Below are 18,011 nucleotides of genomic sequence, written 5' to 3'. Positions count from 1 at the left end.
GGGTTTTTTTAAAAAAAAAAAAAAACTTTATTTGTGATTCAAAGATGAACAAAAGTCTTATGGGTTTGGAACGACATGAGGGTGTGTAAACAATGACAGAATTATCATTTCCTGGTGAACTGTCCCTTTAAGATGTGCAATATTACATTATATTAGCAGTAGTTGTAATGAAAAACTATTTTTTAGCCTTGAAAGTAAAACTGGGACTTTTGTTGATTAGAGTCCTAGATACAAAAGAAACAAACATAATCTGTAACAGGAAACCACATTTTCGTGGTTTTAGCGATTATAGGCAGTGAATCTATGAGTGACTACAAGGCACTCATGGGTAAAGTAATGACCAAAGATAATGTTGAATTCAGTAACTTGTATAATACAAAATCTAAATGTTATAGAAAAGGCACAAGGTATTTGATGATTAAAAAGGAACCTATTTATATTGCTTTTTCCCTAAGAGAGTGATGGATTGCTCTACAGTTCTCAATATTTTGCTCATTTCAGGTCAATGTTTTGTCAGTACCAGGTTATCTAAATGCTAAACCCAGATGAATAACTTTATTGATGCTAATAGTGTCTGTTTAGGGTGTTGTTTGGTTGTCCATTACAGTTTTCAACTGTAGGTAACATTTACATCTCTATTAAATAGAGATTACTGTGAATTCAACGCTTTACAGGGCTCAGGTTGATGGATGCAACTGTGAAATAAAGATGAAGGTTGTCCAATGTAATGCAAAGTCAAATTCAAATGTGAAAATGTCTTATATGACTGCTTTATCACTTACCTCTTTAGATAAAACTGCATTTGTTGTTATTAAACAACTGTCACATGACTTGAATTTTATAACTGGAAAGGAACTATTTGCTGTATGTTCAGTGGAATGTGAATATGCAATGATCTATTCCCTATTTGCACAATAGACAATCTTTAAATCAGATAAGAAAAAATAAAAACACTTTTTAGACTGCTGTGTGAAAATTGTTTTCTGATTACATTTTACTTAAAAAGCAAAAACAAAGGAAAGAGAGAAATTATTTTTTTAATCCATACATACAAACAAAAACACTGATTTACATATAAATTTACCTGTATTTTCTCAGCAGAAGCTTTCTCGCCAAAGCTCTTTTCAAGAATGATGGCATGTTTCAACTTGCCTTGACATTGCTTGTCAGCAGCTAGCAAAGATCAGACTCGCTGGTTCATGATGTTTCACTTTCCAATATTTGTAAGCACTTATAAAACCAGTCTTTATACTCTTGGAAAGCTTGTGTGGGTTTTGACTGCTGTCCATTGCCGTCAGCTCCATCTTCAATCCAGTGCAGTATGGCCTGTAGAGTACGGACCAGTATTACCTATATTAATAGTTACTGTATATTGATTGATTGATACTATAATACTGTATATTGATTACATCAGTGGGCTAGTACACTAGAGTGCAAATTAGTCAGTTGCAGCAGGATTTGGGCTTACCTTGTATCTGTCAGCTATTTTGAATCCGATGGCACACTGTAGTTTACGTAAACAGATGGGGCAGAGGACAAGTGTCCGACGGTCAGACTCCTCTAAGTGATTGGAGCCCTGCATGACACAGTTTAGCCATTGGCAGTGCTCTATCCCAAATATATGCCCAATCTCATGAGTCAGGGTCTAAAAGAGATACACAAATAACAAGTTTTGATTGATAGTTTAGTGCACTTACAGACAGCCACAAATGTTTTCAGCCACACAATGACCTAGATCAGTGTTTATCAACCGGCGAGTTGCGACCCAAAACTGGTCTTTACCAGTTTTGAGTGGGTCACGGAGTTTGTAGTCAAAGGAACAACAACAAAAAAGTCATTTGATATGTTTTTTCTGATATGATTTTCTGAAGTTCTCTGCGAGACTTATTTTAAAAAAACGTGCATGAAAGCTGTTGACCACTGTCAGATACAGTTTATGCACAAAAATGAGGAGGAATGCGCTGTATATCACTTTAATGTTATGAAATTACGAGCATACAACGTTGTAATAACACGGCAATTAGTAGGTCACTAAATGACCAAAAAATACCAATAAATGACTGGTATGCTGTGTGTTAGCTGGGAAGGATTTGCATTTGCAATGCTCCATTGAGCTGTAATTATGGGGCGTGTTTCAACCGAACCAGGAAAGACCTCAATTGGATAGACCTACAAGGCTACACCCAATCAGAGCAACGGAGCGACGCATAACGTTAGTTGTCAAATGTCAACAGAACTCAACTCCACTGTGTTGCCAAGTCTGCGTTTTTTTTGAGAGTTGTTTTCCATGTCCGCGGGTTGAAGTAAAGCGACCTCAATTATGTGATATATAGACCCAGGAATGCAAATTTTAGCAGGCAATCTTGCCAAAATAACACATTTTAGGCGAGATGAATGCATGTCGCACGGAACACCTGTGTCTCACGACAAATGTGTGAGGGTTGGCAACCCTGAGACTTACGGTCGAATGCAACGCACCGAGTGTGTGTGAGTGTGAGAGTGTGAGTGAGTGAGAGAGAGACGTCCGAGAGGTGGAAATGCAGCTGAACGAATGCGTGCGTCTTTTAAATACCGTAAAAAAATTAATGATGAAACGCAATATGTGGCGGCTGGTGTTAATTCTGTGGCAGACCGCCATAGATTAGTCTATGTGTGGGAAACACTGACTAACCCTTTAATAGACTTACTGTTTACTGGTAATTCAGTGTTAGTGATATTCTTCAATTTATGTGTTAAGTAAAGTGAAACTGTGTCTGTGTTCTAACCATTTTTAGGAATAAATTTGCTTGGTTCAAATTCTGAAAAATTTGGGTCACAGATTAATGACCATGGGAAAATGTGGGTCCCATGGCCAAACTAGTTGAACCACTGATGTTTATAAATATATGAATGGGTATGTTACAAAGCATAAAAAAAAACATTTATTCATTTTTTTCTGTGTAAGGGTTGGAGAGTTTAGAAGCACTTCACCTTGCAGGAGCGGAGGAGGAGAACGCTGGTGATTTGAGGAGTGTAGTAATTCTCAAACACAGAATAGTCTCCTTGCTTCAGCTCTATTTTCTTCTTCAGCCGTCCTGCATAGCTCCTCTCGTAAAAATGATCATCGTATCGGGCAAAGCTGAAGACTCCCATTCCTGCAGTAACAAAAACATTGAAACTTAATAGAAATGCTAAAATGACAAAAGGCTAATTAAATCTAAAAGCACACTAATAGTAGCCTAGTGTGCTTTTAGATTTAATTAGCCTTTTGTCATTTTAAGTTCGTGTTGTAACTTAAAAAGCAAAGTTGTCATATATGACAACTTTGCTTTTTAAGTTACAACAACATTTGAAGTTAATAAGAATGTTGCGACTGAATCAAAAATCACCTTCAGTTAGAGAAGCCTGGCCAAAAACAAAATTCCAAGACTCTTTGGGGTACAAGTCTATCATGGTGATCCCCACAATGCAAAAAGCATCTCTGGGCTTCTTCTTTTTCAAGAAGCTCAACAGCTCTCCTGCAAATAATAGAATGCATTAAGTTTACATAAAAGTCACTACCGATTGAAATCCATGTGCAATTTTTGTAATATATAGTTCAGTCACAACAGATTTTATCCAGTAGGAATTTACTGGATGGTGAAAATGAGGAGTTACATACCAGAATGAATCCCAGACCGAATTTAAGTGTGTTAAAAACCTACATAACTGTTTGGCTATTTGGTAACAATGATTTCAGGAGGTTTTTTTATTTATTTAAACCAAAGGTTATGAACATCATTTATATATATATATATATATATATATATATATATTATACACTAGTGTTCAAACATTTTGGGTCTGTAAGATGTTTTTGAAAGAAGTCTCTTATGCTCAACAAGTTGGCATTTATTTAATCAAAAATACAGTAAAGCAGCAATATTGTGAAATATTATTATGATTTAAAATGATAGAATTTTCAGCAGCCTTTACTCAATCTCTAAGAAATCACTCTAATATGTGGATATGCTCAAGAAACATTTCTTATTATTATTAGTCCTGCTTAATATTTTTTGTTACAACCATGATACATTTTTTTCTGGATTCTTTGATGAATAGAAAAAAACATTATCAATGTATTTACTGTCAGTTTTGATCAATTTAATGCATCATTGCTAAATAAAAGTATAATTTTAAAAAATTGTAATGCTGTATGAATAAAGCATTATAAAGGTATTCATAATGTACGTTATAATGCATTACATATCTACAAAAATAATTGTAACCAAAAATTAAATGCATAATAATATTTACAGATTCATTGTTACATCTGAAATTGGTTGTTTGTCAGGTTTTAATGTATTATAATTATAATTATTAATGAGACATACAATACAATACATACAACATACAATGCATTATTAGGTGCATTACAAGGCATAAAGTATTATAAAGGCTTTAAGTACATACACTATGTGTATATATGTACATACATACATATACGTGCGTGTGTGTGTGTGTGTGTGTGTGTGTGTGTGTGTTCCTAATAAGATCAGGTGTCATGATACCTGGTGTCCTCAACTAATGACGTTTGTGTGGTTTTTACATTCAAAAACATCATAACTAATAAGTAATAGGCTATTTTCTACACTGGTTTTGAGGCTGTCTTCTGAATGCTGGGTTTTGATGGGCGTGACGCAATAGAGACTTGGAAGTTAACGCCCACGGCTAGGATTGGATAAGATTTGCATATTTAATGAGCTTCAGCTCGACTGTCATATCTATGCCCCTGTCAGTTCACATGAGGGAGAGATTATAAAGCTGCAACTATAAAGATTCGCTCGACCATAGGGCTCGTAAACATCTTTATCAAACAAACACAATGATCTGAACAGCTCCATGAGTCGGTGGGCAGGTCTACTGAATTACACCTTCTGTAGAGGTGTGTTTTGTCGTGCCATGACGTAAGGATGAAGCACAGGATCGTTTTCTGGGCCTGCTGTCTATAAAAGGTTTTCTTTGACTTAAAAAGGAAGTTTTCAGCTCTGAAACTTACAGGATAATCTTATATTTAAAGTTTTCTCAATTCATCTCCCCTTTAAGAAAGTAAATACAAAAAATGCATTATAAAGTAAATAAATTGAATGTAAACTGAATGTTGACATTTTCACAAATGTGACTAAAAGACTCACTGACTTTATTCTGGTTGTATTCTGTTGCAGCAGTACTAACCAGCATGAAGCTGAAGGTTATGTGTGTTGTTGTTGACCCGAAATGAACAGGCTGTTGAAGCAACTGTTACTGCTGGTAAAAGCTTGACCACTAGTCCGTAAAAGAACGCCTGACAGTAGTCCTTCATCCATTCAACATACTGCTCTGCCACAGCCACTCCTTCCCCAAAAGAACCTGTGCATTAATCATGATAAAATTACAAAAATATTAATATGATAATAAATTACACATTTAAGCTGTTTTACATAATTAAGCACACTAACCAATAGTTTGAATATAGATGGTTTTATGTCCATTGTCTGGAGAACGGCGATATGGGTTGATGTAAAACCTCTGAAAGTCTTGAGGATCTTCTGGATGTGCAGGAATCCAGTCCGAGTCTGAGTGAATGGTGATGGGGCTGAAAAGTGAATTGCCAGGCAGGAGTCCATCTTCTAGAAGCGTCTTCTCTGCTCTGCTGAATTTTTGAAATGTTTTTATTAAATCTTTCCGTGTGGACAGCAGAGCAGTATGCAGTCTTTCAACAGGATGTTCAATAACCTGCATCTGTTCACAGAAATACACACACATACACACAGTCACAATACTGACATCAACGTGCAAGGTAAAATAATAATCAAGCATTAATAAAACTTGTCAAAAGACCTCTAAAAGATTATGTACGTTGGGGGGCAGTTGTAGCCTGATGTTTAGAGTCTGACTTTTAACCTGAAGGTCGCAGGTTTAAATCTCAGTACCGGCAGAATATATAGGTGGGGAGAGTGAATTAAGAGCGTTCTCTTCCATTATCCACAACTGAGGAGTCCTTGAGCAAGGAACCTCACCCCCAATCACTCCCCGGGCGCTACAGCAAAAAAAAAAAGGCTGCCCACTGCTCCGGGTGTGTGTTCACGATATGTGTGTGTGTACTTGGATGGGTGAAATGCATAGCACAACTTCTGAGTATGGGACACCATACTTGGCTACATGTCACGTTACTTAGACTTATATAATTTTATATATGACAAATATACACAAAAATTCAAACGTTTGCGGTAAGTAAGATTTAAAAAAATATATATATACCAATATTGTTGGGGAAAAAATTTAATTATTGAATTTTTCAGTCATTACTCCAGGCTTCAGTGTTACGTGATCCCTAAGAAATCATTGCAATATTATGCTGATTTCATTTGGGGCTCAAGAAACATTTCTTATTATTATCAGTTATGCTACTAACGAAAATCGTGATACATATTTTTATTTTTTTTCAGGATTCTTGAGTTTTGTAACATTATATCCCTGGTTTCACAGAACAGGCTTATGTCTAGTCCCAATAAAATGCATGTTTAATGAGTTTTAACTGAAAGTAACATCTTAAAATATGTTACTGCCATTTTGTATCAAGACGCACACCAAAAAGAATTCTAAGGCACCTTTATAAAACCTACTTAAATTTCCCAATTAAACAAAGGCCTAATCCTGGTTTAATCTAAACCCTGTCTGTGAAACCAGGCCTAAATGTCTTTACTGTCAATTTAATGTATACTTGCTAAATAAAATACTTGTATTCATTTATTTATTTTTAACCATTTAAAAATAGTGGTAGTGTTTGGAAACAAAAAAAGTATTTTTTGTTATTGTTGTTGAAAATAAGACTAAGAAAGGTACAAATTAAATGAAAATGATTAGAAATTGATTTCATGTTTTTTTTCACTATTTTTATCAAAATGTCAATCAATCTAAAATGCATGCTCTGGTGTTTATGCAGGTGTTACTATACTGTAATTTACTGTATTGTGTCCAACGTCTGTCACACTAACACTGTGCTACACTGTTAGTGGAATATTGCATATATCATAGTGCAATAATGGCACGCTATTAATTGTTGAATTGTTTTTACCACGGCGTGTCAAAGGAGACTTCGCAGTCATACATCTACTGAATGACAACAGTTTGACTTGACTTGGCATTCTTTGTGATTACATACAATACATTGAGCAGCGATAGCAGATAAAAAGCACGTCAACACATATTAATATAGCTAAAGCTACCTTTAAAACGTGTTCCAGAATGAACGTCGAAGACTGGATGTGTCGGGTAAAACTGGAAAATAGCAATAGAAACGGAAACCATAAACAGCAAACCTAGTGGGCTGCATCCAACGAAGCATTTTAAGCAAACGTGTTTAGATCAAAACAAAACTTGATTGTTACATTGGCTGCCATTATGTTTTTCAAACGCAAAGTCCCGGTTCCTGTAATATTGTTTGGATTTTATTTGCTTTGTTTTACAATAAATTGTTTATTTTCATTTCAAACATTAAAAGAATATTCAAAAAAATATTATTGGACCTGGGTAATTAATCCTATTTATAATTAGTGATTTTTCAAAAACAATTCAATAACAAAATAACAGCACATAAATGTGTTACGAATTGAAAGATATATTGGTAACACTTTATTATGTTGCATGCTGTTACTAATAAATATAAATTATGCATAATTACATGCAACGGACCCTAAACCAAACTCTATAGCAAGTGAATGTACTCACTACTTAAATGTAGTTAACAGACACCTTAAAGTAAAGTGTAAACTACATCTTAAACACTCCTTTTGAAAAATGGCACGGTTGTTAAATTACAGAATGAAAACTCATGATTTCTAAAACAATAAATCCTACACAGGAACTGGAATTTTATTCAGAAATGGTAGGATGTTTTATTAGTGGGATGCTGGGATAAGCTCTTTTTCACTGAAAGGACAAGTCACCAGAGAAAAAAAAAGGATACGCAACCATTCTGATAAAACAATCAGATTTAATAAACAGAATTACACAAATGTGATCAACAAAAACCAATAAGAAAAAAAAAAACTATACAAAAAGCAAGTGATTATGGCCATGACAAAGTTACACTGCATTGTATAAGCTAATAATTTTTTTACAGATTTTATACATAAAGACCTTAATTCAGGCAATCAGTTATCAATTTACTACCAACAGTCAGATTACAGTGCTTGTTTCATTAAGATTACATTAAGACTTAGTCATTCCATCAACACATTTCAATTCGTCTCATCAAACCAGTTTTGGTTGAGCTACAGACATTTAAGGCAAGGCCTTTGTTTGGACTGTAAAAAACCCCAAACCCGATGTCCGTAGTAACCATAACCATTACACAGAAAGGCACCTCGACTGCTTTAACAGTAATTTCATAAAACCTTGAGCTAAAGCGGTCCACTTTAACCTACACAGGATCAAACAAACAAGGCCACTTTCTGTTTTTAAAGTGAATTCAAACACACCAAATAAAAAGAGGAAATCGATTTTCAGGGCTTTAAGAAAAATATGGTGTATGGTACTTTGTTAGTGTAAAATATCAAGCTTAGAAGGAAAAAAACTGTCAAAAGAAACTGTACGTGCGGGCTTGAACAAAGACACTTTCCCTTTACAAATAAATGACAAATAAGTACTTCTTACAAAAGTACCTTAATTGTACTACTTTAGTCATGATGAGTGCAACAAAAAAGGCATTTTGAGTGTGGGAAAAACAAAGGCAGTGAAACCATGTTCTCCTATCAAAAAATAGACAACGGGACCTTTAGGAATATAAGACTCAAGCCCATATATATATATATAAAAAACCTGTTCACTGGTGCAGAAGAGCTCTTTGAATTAAATATTTAAAGCCCTGAGTTTTTACCATTTCTTTTAGAGGAAAAAAAAAAAAAAAAAGAATAAAAAATCCAAAACTAGGTGTTAAGCCCTAAGGCTAGAGGAGTGTTGACTGTTCCATCATGCGAAACTTTGCGCTCATAAACATACAGTAAATGATAATTACAGCATTTTGGTGAATAACTGAGGACCATTCCTTGGCATATTTGATATGGCTACAAGCAGCTAAAAAGGTTGCTTTTATATCAAATTCTTTGCATACATATGACAATATTACGCAAAAAAAGAAAACGTTTGCATAATTATCCTATCCATTTTTCTTCAACCACAATATGTATTGAACCACTCTTACTTTGTATTAAATAAAGTAAAAACCTAATTAAAATGGAATGTTCTTATTGTAACATAAGCTGTTTAAGGTTGTCGTGCAAGATGGTGTCTTTGACATCGCGGAAGACGAGACGAATGTTCTCTGTGTTGATGGCGGTGGTGAAGTGATGGTAAAGGGGCTTCTGCTGCTGTTCTCGGCGCTTGTTACGGAAGCACTCGACCAGGAACTTCTGCACATCCTGCAGATCGTGGGGCTCCCCTGTGAACTCGGGGAAGTAGTCCTTGATGTTCACATTCTTAACTTTATCTTCCAGCAAGTCTGTCTTATTGAGGAAGAGAATGATAGAGACGTTGGCGAAGACGCGGTTGTTGACGATGGTCTCGAAGATATTGAGCGACTCCGTGAGCCTGTTGGTCAGACGGTCTTCCATGAGCACTTGATCGTACTCGCTGGATGAGACTAGGAAGAGGATGGAGGTCACTGAGTCAAAGCACTCGAACCATCTCTTGCGCTCCGACCGCTGCCCTCCCACGTCCACCATCTTGAAAGGCACATTCTTGATCTCAAAGTTGTACTCATGAATACCCTTGGTGGGCTTTCGTGCCAGAAGTATATCCTTTTGGCTGGGCAAGTAGTCCTGAAGATTAAATGGAAACAAACATCAGACAGGCATAATGATACTAATATACACACTAAAACACGTTTTTAAAAACGTTGCACCTATATTAGGGGTGAGCAGCATTGAGGTAGATGCAATGTTTTTGACTTTTAACTTTTTATGATTTGATGCTTTTATACCAAGTGACATGCATTGCATTCAAAGTACACATTTACATTTAGTCAGCTTTCTCTGAGAATCGATACCCATGACCTTGGCATTGCTAGCGCCACGAAAGCAATTGGAAAGCACTCTCTATTGTTTCAATACAGGTGCGTCATGGACCACAGTTGCAGCACTTCTGCATTGTCACAAACGTTTATTTGCATGCGTTAAGTAATGCCAGTTTAAAGGTTGCAGTCAACGATTTCTAAGAAATGCAGTTGAAAATTTAAAGCAACGAACAATTTTGTGAATATTTTCTAGTTGTCTGTATCGTTCATGATGGGACATTAGCGAAAAGACTTCAGAAATAGAGATGGCTGAGATATTACCAAAGAGGAAAAGGTTAGAGGAATATAAATGGGGGAAAAGGGTTATGATCAGACAAGATTTAGGACCCATGTTAATATTTGAAAAGCTTTCCAGTGCTAGAGACGTTAGAGAGTGGGGAGGCCTTAAAACGTATGCCGAAGTTTCTGCTCGATACATGAGCAACATTGGTCTTGCTGTTGCACAGAACCAAGATATGCTATGTTTGGTTAGATACATCTATCAGAAATCTCTTTTTTCAGGCAGTATTTTTATTAGTCTTGGTAAACCCAGCCTGATCTGCCGGTGATTTGATTTCGCCCTGCATCTCAGTCTGGAAACCTGTGCATTAATTTCTACTGCTTCTGTTACACTTTTGCAGCAACCAATCACAGACTGGCTTATCCATCTGGCAAACTATTGGCTGTTTTAACATGATGACGGATAGAGATGCAATGGGTCGTTTGCCTGTTGATCACGCCTCTAGAGGATTGATTGGTTGAAGAACTATCTGATTGCATACATTGTCACTTGAATAAAGCTTGTTGATCACGCCTCTTGTGCAGTAGAAAATATAGAGCAGACTCCCCGGACCAATGTTCAATCCTAATTTGAATCCTATTTTTATAACAATAAACAATGTTTACAGGAGAAATGCTAAGCTGGTGTAGCATTCAGTCCATACTGCACTTTAATATTTTAACCTCGTCTTGCAAATAACTTTTCTTATTATTTTGTGTTGCTTCTTATTCTTACCTAAACCAGTGGTTCCCAAACCTGTGCTGGAGACCCCCTCCCAGTGCACATTTTGCATATCTCCCTCATCTAACACACCTGATTCAACTAATGAGCTCATTAGTAGAGACTGCAAGACTTGTGCTGCGTCCCAATTTGCCTACTTATACTACGTCCTAAAAGTATGTACTCTTTTTGTGAAGAAAAAGTATATACTTTTGAGTGTGTAGCAGAAAAGTACGCAAGCTTCGGGACATACTACTTCGCCATCTTTAACGGACTCGGTCGCTTAGTTACGTGCATCCCGTCGCCGTTTAACTGCCCTGGGAATCATCGTCAGATTCAAATCCTCCACATTCAGATTAATCTCCCACCGTATGGCAGAGAAATGTAGAAGCATGTTGATCAGCCATTTGAGGAAATACTACAATTCCCAGAATGCTTCGCTGCCCTGTGAGGCCATTCCCAAAGCCACCAACTTGATTACTGTGAAGAAGTTGTACTGAGTTGGAGAAGACACTACAATTAAAAACTGAATGTGTCTGTTCAATATAATGAGTGAGTCACCGCGCGAGTCTTACAACACTGAGCACTAACTGCAGGAGTGAGATAAATGAGCTGATGAGCTCTCGTGATGAGAGCGGAGGTAATCGCGACTACACTCGCGGCATATATTCACAACGCTAGTTCAGTCTGGCGAGTTTCAGTTTATGCCTTTTATTTGGAAGCACATTTATTTGAATATACTCCAGGGTTTCTACTGATACAAAGCCATATGCTAATCGCTGAAGTAATCCTTTAAGAGTGTGCGTCGATCTGTACTTCGAATTCTGACCGGAAATAGTAAAACCATCCGGGTATGTTTGAAATACTCTTTTCAACATGCTACAATTTGGGGCATACCAATTCTATTTTCGAGTACTATTTAGTATGGAGAGTATGCGAATAGGGACGCAGGGTTGAATTAGGTGTGTTTAATGAGTGAGCCACACAAAATGTGCAGTGGTGAGGGGTCCCCTGGACAGGTTTGGGAATCAGACCTAAACTTCGGGCTCAGCATTTCACTTCAATATTTGGCCCTGTATCGCAGGTAGCAGCTATATTTTCATTTGTATATTTGTTCCATTATATTTATTTGTCCTATTGTTTGTAATTAGATCATTTTTATTTTATTACTGACTGTCCTCATGTCAAAAGTAAGCTTCAGAACATTTAGTTATTGGTTTGATATCGAAATTGCCATAAAAATTATGACATTTCAAATTTATATCATAACCATAATTCAACCAAAAATAGCTATGTGTTTTTTTATTGTGAAATAAAATGTTCATATTGCCCACTCCTAACTTGCACCTAAGAATGAAACGATTACCGGTTTCACGATAAAATGTACTGACGGTAAGTAATATCGTTTAAAATTTAATTGTCATTAAAACCATCAGTGATTATCACGATTTTGAAAACTCGTGGTAAATCCTATCCAGTCTGGTGCAGGCGCGCGCAGCACACAACAGTTTTCTGAATGAGAAGAAATGACAGAAGGCAGAGACAGTCCTGGGAAATTTTCAAGCCTTCTAAAAGGACCAAATCTGAGGTGGCGCCATATTTTAGCTTTTACAAAAGTCCTGAGGGAAAATTAATTGAAGATGTTCTGGTCACCCAGTCTGCAGCAGAACATGCCAGAAGAAAGTCGCTGTAATAGAGGGACTCTATTACAGCGACTTTGAGCACTGAAAGATGTGCTCACCTACACTTTGAATCTGCGAAGATTTGAGGGCAAGTGGACTTTGACCTCAATACCAAATGTACGTCTGGGAAATAATAATGTGAAGCTTGACCAAAGACGAACAAACACGTTCAGACACGACTAGGGTGACATTTAAGGAAATAATAATCAGGGCTTGACATTAACACCCACCTTTTGTTTGGTGCATTTCAGCTGTGGCGTCATGTAACACAGTCACTCACACTAGTCACTGTTGCTAGTCACCTACTTATTATAGGTTTCTCAAAAGCCATCTGTTATAATCGTGTTGCACATTATAACCAATCACATGTTTCTAATGAGTTTATGAATGCAATGTTTAATAATCAGATGCGTTCAGATTAGCCAAAGCTGTTCAGAGCACGCTCTCTCACACTGAAATCTGCACTCAACGCAGAGATGAACATTCGATGTACGCAGGAGATTCATTCAGCATACAGTGGTTGAATATTTTTGTTCAATTTCAGCAGCAAAAATAGTTTAAAACAAATTTGAGATTAGTTTGAGCAAACAGTTTTTTTTGGGCTCAAGAAGGTGGATTGGTTTTTAGTGGTGTTCATCACCATGGTAACTTACACTACACAGCTAACCTGCTCTGGAGCAGGTTTTATTCTGAGTTAGAGTTTGCAAACCAAAACTGGATCAGCTGCAAGTAAAGATGCAATAAAGCCACACTCTCTCAGTATCTCTCGTTTCGACTTAAAGCTGTTATAGTGAGAGAACTTTAGAAATAAAATGTTGCATCTTTTGGTGCTAATTATTTATTTTACATGAATTATAATCACTTTGAATTCATATATAATGTTTATATAAATATTATATTAATTGACAAGTAGCCAAATAGTAATACAAATATAATACATTCATTCATAATTCTTTTAAACAATGTGTATTCATTTGCGCTCTTTGTAAATCTATCATTAGGCATATTTCTTTGATTCACATCATGCATTGATATAGTCAGATATTCTTTCAACTGCCTTCTTAAACTTTTGCTGCAGCAGCAGTGTTTATTCCTGCATTGTAAACACATTTACTTTCATAATAATTTTCAAAATGATCTCTCAATCTTCAGAAGAGAACCGAATCAAACTGCCACTATAATTGGCTGTTTGCCGCACGCGTCACACTTTCAGGTGCACGCGCTTAAGAGTTGATCGCAAACTCTGGATTAAACCTGATTTAAACCCAAATTATTATTTATGCATTACATGGTGCTATTGATGGCCAATATAAGGAAGGAAATCCCACAGAATAAAATCTTGCTTAAAAGAAGTGCATAGAGCTGCTTTGTTGTTTGTTGATTTTCAAATATGAAACTTGTTGAAATGTTTTCAGTGTTTGCATTGGTTCTTTTTGAACACTATCTCATTTGAACAAAACCATGATAATATTGATAACCGTGATAATTTGGGTCACCATAATCGTGATGTGAAAATTTCATACCGTTTCATCCCTACTTGCACCAATGTTAAAATGCACCAGTAACGGTAAAAACCAATATATCAGCCAACCTGATGTATGTGGATCCAAAAAATCTATCGATAACCTTGCCAATGAATAAAAAAAAAATCTGCCTTTTTTCTGTAAATTTCAAGAAGTGGAATTAAATTTCATCATATACTGTGCATACTTGTATAACACCAACTACCCTGTGCTCTGGATACCATTACATGATGATTTTTAACATTTAATACGCAATTAAACAATTTTTTTTACCGATTTTCCAAGTTGATCCACATTGTCCAGGAAATATTTCACAGATTCACCCTAAAGAGAAAAAAAAGACACACACAATCATAATTAGGTCTCTGGAATGTGAACTGTGGTAAAAGTGATTTTTTTTATTTGTGTGTGTATGTATGATGTATATATATTATATGAAAATGTTATATATAGCAAATGTGGTAAAAACTGAATGACTGTGTGTGTGTGTATGTATATGTTTAAAGCTGCTGTCTGTGACTTTTTTTGTGTTCAAGATTTACAAAAATTATATAATGATAATGTACAACATGAATCCATTTTCCAAACTATGTTTTTGTCTTACCGTGACTCATTATGGTACACTGTGTGACTTTGTGTGTGTGTGTGTGTGTGTGTGTGTGTGTGTGTGTGTGTGTGTGTGTGTGTGTGTGTTTAAAGCTGCTGTCAGTGACTTTTTTTGTGTTCCAAGATTTACAAAAATTATATAATGATAATGTACAACATGAATCCATTTTCCAAACTGTGTTTTTGTCTTACCCGGACTCATTATGGTACACTTATTTTAAGTGTTGATCTTAGGACTATTTCAGACCGGTCTGGTAGGAACCGCTGAGGAGCACAGTCCCTGCGTGACTCGCCATAGACATAAACAGAGAGAAGTAGATTCGACTGCAATGTTCTACCGCAAGACACGTGCAGTTCTGTTTATTAAACGCTATATATTTATTTATATATATATATATATATATATATATATATATATATATATATATATATATATATATATATATATATAAGAATATAATTTGCTTGATTACTCTGGCACTTGTGAGTGAGTTTCCAGGAAAATTAAGCTGGCCTCTACTGGCTTGCTTTGTGTAGTATGAAAATCAGCCTTAAGAGAAAGAAAGAGTGACTTACTCACTGGCTTAAATGTAAAAAAAAAAAAAAAAAGTTTACCACTGAATAAACACCGATAAATGTGCTAAATCACAACCTGTACAACAATGGAGATTTTAGTTGGAAAATGAGCTAAATCCTAATCTAAGTCACAAGGGTTCTCGAAGGGTTCAAGGGTTCGCAGCCGCAGACAGAACGCCCTCACTGCCATGACAAAAGTTCCTTCACGCATATCTGTACATTACTCTCAGGTTTCAATCACTGTCCATGCTACACTAGCAAACACACTTAAGTTCCTTGAGCATCAACTGCCCAATAAAATAAAGAATATCCCCTAAATTACATTCTTAATGTATAAAAAACATGTATGAAAACGTGTACTGCTGGTGGCACACAAACTTGATAGGAGTAATTATGTAAGAACACTGTGCTTATCTGATTCATAATAACAAACCATTTAACAACAGATCAACATTCCTCCAAGATCACAGACCTCACAATAACACATCTTATGTAAAAGATTGAGTGGCTAGATTCTATATCTAAAAACTTTACTTCTTGGTGACTAAGAAGAAATTACATGATCAGATCAAAAGATGCACAATCATTTAGAAGGTTTAAAAATCAATCTAAAATTATGAGAGATCATTTCATTTACCAGCTGAAACTCTCTTCGTCTGTCATATGCATTTTGAATACCACTGTCTTTCCACAGGGCAATAATGGTGGGCAGATAGTTCAGAAAGACTTTGGTCTCCACCATCCCTTTGGCCATCAAGGATGAGCGGGTGTCAAAGGCCATCACGGTCTCCCCGTGGACCTGATTTTCAGGGTCTCCCCAAGGGATGTGCAGCTTCTCACGGGCATCCACCAGCACCCGGATACCTAAACAAGACACCCATAAGCGATATTGACATTTTGTAGAAATCAGGTCATTATAAAAAAATTAACTTGAGGCTCCTGATATGATAAGCTTAAAAAAGAAAATAAAAGTTACAGCCTTAGAACATAATGTCCCTTTTTGACAACATGATCAAATGTATAACATTTTTTAAAAAGCATCCATCATGAAAAGCTTTTTTTTTTTTTTTTTTTTCTATTTCCCGTTGTTATGAGGTCAGCAAGGCCATATGAGTTCTGGTGAGTTTCATAATTAACTTAAGAAAACTTAAGAAAAAGAAACATATTAATTAAAGTTACTAAGCTAATATGCATTAACCCTACAGTGAATAAATTGTATATTTATGGACCGTATATTAAATCATTCTAATACCCATTCATTCATTCGCTCATTAATGCAATCATTCAAGTAACTGGATATATTTATAATAAATATGAAATAAATGTTTGTATTTAATGGTTTTGACTCAATGAAAAAACAAGCATTTTGTCAGAAAATGGAAGCAGGAGGAAAAACCTAAGCGTGACAGAAAATGTTAACCAAAATATTTCCTCAAGTTTTTTTTTTTTTAAAGCCTGTTTTGACATGCATGTCTCAGAAATCAGCGATATATTGAGGAACACTTATCGGAATATGTCATAAAACAAGCACACGTTCAGATGACTAGCCCAAACCAAAAGTAGGCGCTGTACTCTGCACTCTCTCGATGAGGCGCCAAGTTTACTGAAACATTTTATGTGAAATTTTAACATAGGCTACATACACAAATGTTTTCACAAACAGTCGTTTCCTTTTCCTTAGTACAAATGTGTTATCTGACCATCTAAAACTGGGGCTCGACAATCCCATCGTTTAAAAGCACTGGCCTTCGCGTCGGCTATGGGCTGGGTGAGCAATCGAAAGTTTGCGTAAGTGAAATAAATCTATAAGCACTTTCAACCTGCCGCTGAAATTACAATGACCGTTCATTTTTTTTCAATAATGAACTTGTCTATTTCAATTTCAAGTTATTGTCGTGGTACCTTTGATAACATTGCTGTAGATTGTAGCCCGGAACTCTTCTTTGGCCCGCTGATCGAAGTCCTGCCCATGAATTATGCGCATTTGTTTGAGGAAAGTTGACTTGCCACTTTCGCCTGCTCCTAACAGCAAGATCTTCACTAGCTTCTTCACATAAGTCTTCTCTCGAGACAGGGTTTTGTCGATCTCCTTGGACTTTCTAATTTGATCAATTTCGCCGTGGGAGAGAAGACAATTGGGAATACAAACTATAGCAGTCCGGGAGGGCAGGAAATCCGCCATTTTTGTAGTAACGACTTCATGGATACATCACTCGAAGACTGCCGCGCGCGGCGCGTTCACATGTTCTGCACAAATGGGCGGATACCACGGGACGGGTGTGGTTTAATGTTTGGAAATGATTAACAAAATACTATGACTACTATTAAATATTATATTTGTATGTCCTTGGCATGTCCTAGTCCTAATATATTGGATACAACTTGACATTGAAGTGAACAGTGGACAATTTCATTACTTTGGTTTGAGTGGATATTGCAATTCTTCCACGTCCTAACGCCACTTCTGGACATGGAAAACGAGTACATTTCTATTATATACTATTATATTATATTTATGCAGGTTTTGTTTTTATTTTTAAATGTATGCAATAAAAAGAAAATATAAATTCTAT

The 18,011-nt window shown here is 36.1% G+C and overlaps 2 protein-coding genes across 3 annotated transcripts; both read right to left on the bottom strand.

The window, feature by feature from the left end:
• Positions 1–3: 3 nt before the first annotated feature.
• LOC137056463 (archaemetzincin-2) lies at positions 4–7,395 on the bottom strand. 2 transcript variants are annotated; one of them, XM_067430587.1, is made up of 7 exons: positions 7,320–7,395; positions 5,457–5,739; positions 5,194–5,367; positions 3,369–3,497; positions 2,971–3,134; positions 1,469–1,645; positions 4–1,326 (listed from the first exon to the last, which is right to left on the bottom strand). In XM_067430587.1, exons 2-7 carry the CDS (start codon positions 5,737–5,739, stop codon positions 1,198–1,200), a joined length of 1,056 nt encoding a protein of 351 aa, XP_067286688.1. In that variant the 5' UTR covers positions 7,320–7,395; the 3' UTR covers positions 4–1,197. The 2 variants fall into 2 exon arrangements, with proteins under 2 accessions (XP_067286688.1, XP_067286687.1); XM_067430586.1 differs by having other exon boundaries at positions 7,227–7,394.
• Positions 7,396–7,973: 578 nt separating this feature from the next.
• On the bottom strand, positions 7,974–17,701 carry gna13a (guanine nucleotide binding protein (G protein), alpha 13a). Its single transcript, XM_067430585.1, has 4 exons — positions 17,341–17,701; positions 16,076–16,302; positions 14,530–14,580; positions 7,974–9,818 (listed from the first exon to the last, which is right to left on the bottom strand). The coding sequence occupies exons 1-4, from the start codon at positions 17,618–17,620 to the stop codon at positions 9,246–9,248; spliced, it is 1,131 nt and encodes a 376-aa protein (XP_067286686.1). The 5' UTR covers positions 17,621–17,701; the 3' UTR covers positions 7,974–9,245.
• Between the last annotated feature and the right edge of the window lie 310 nt (positions 17,702–18,011).

This window comes from Pseudorasbora parva, chromosome 21 (genome assembly GCF_024679245.1).
Source record: "Pseudorasbora parva isolate DD20220531a chromosome 21, ASM2467924v1, whole genome shotgun sequence".
Lineage (NCBI taxonomy): Eukaryota > Metazoa > Chordata > Actinopteri > Cypriniformes > Gobionidae > Pseudorasbora > Pseudorasbora parva.
The sequence above is the reverse complement of the archived record's forward strand: the minus strand, read 5'-3'. Positions and strand labels throughout refer to the sequence as shown.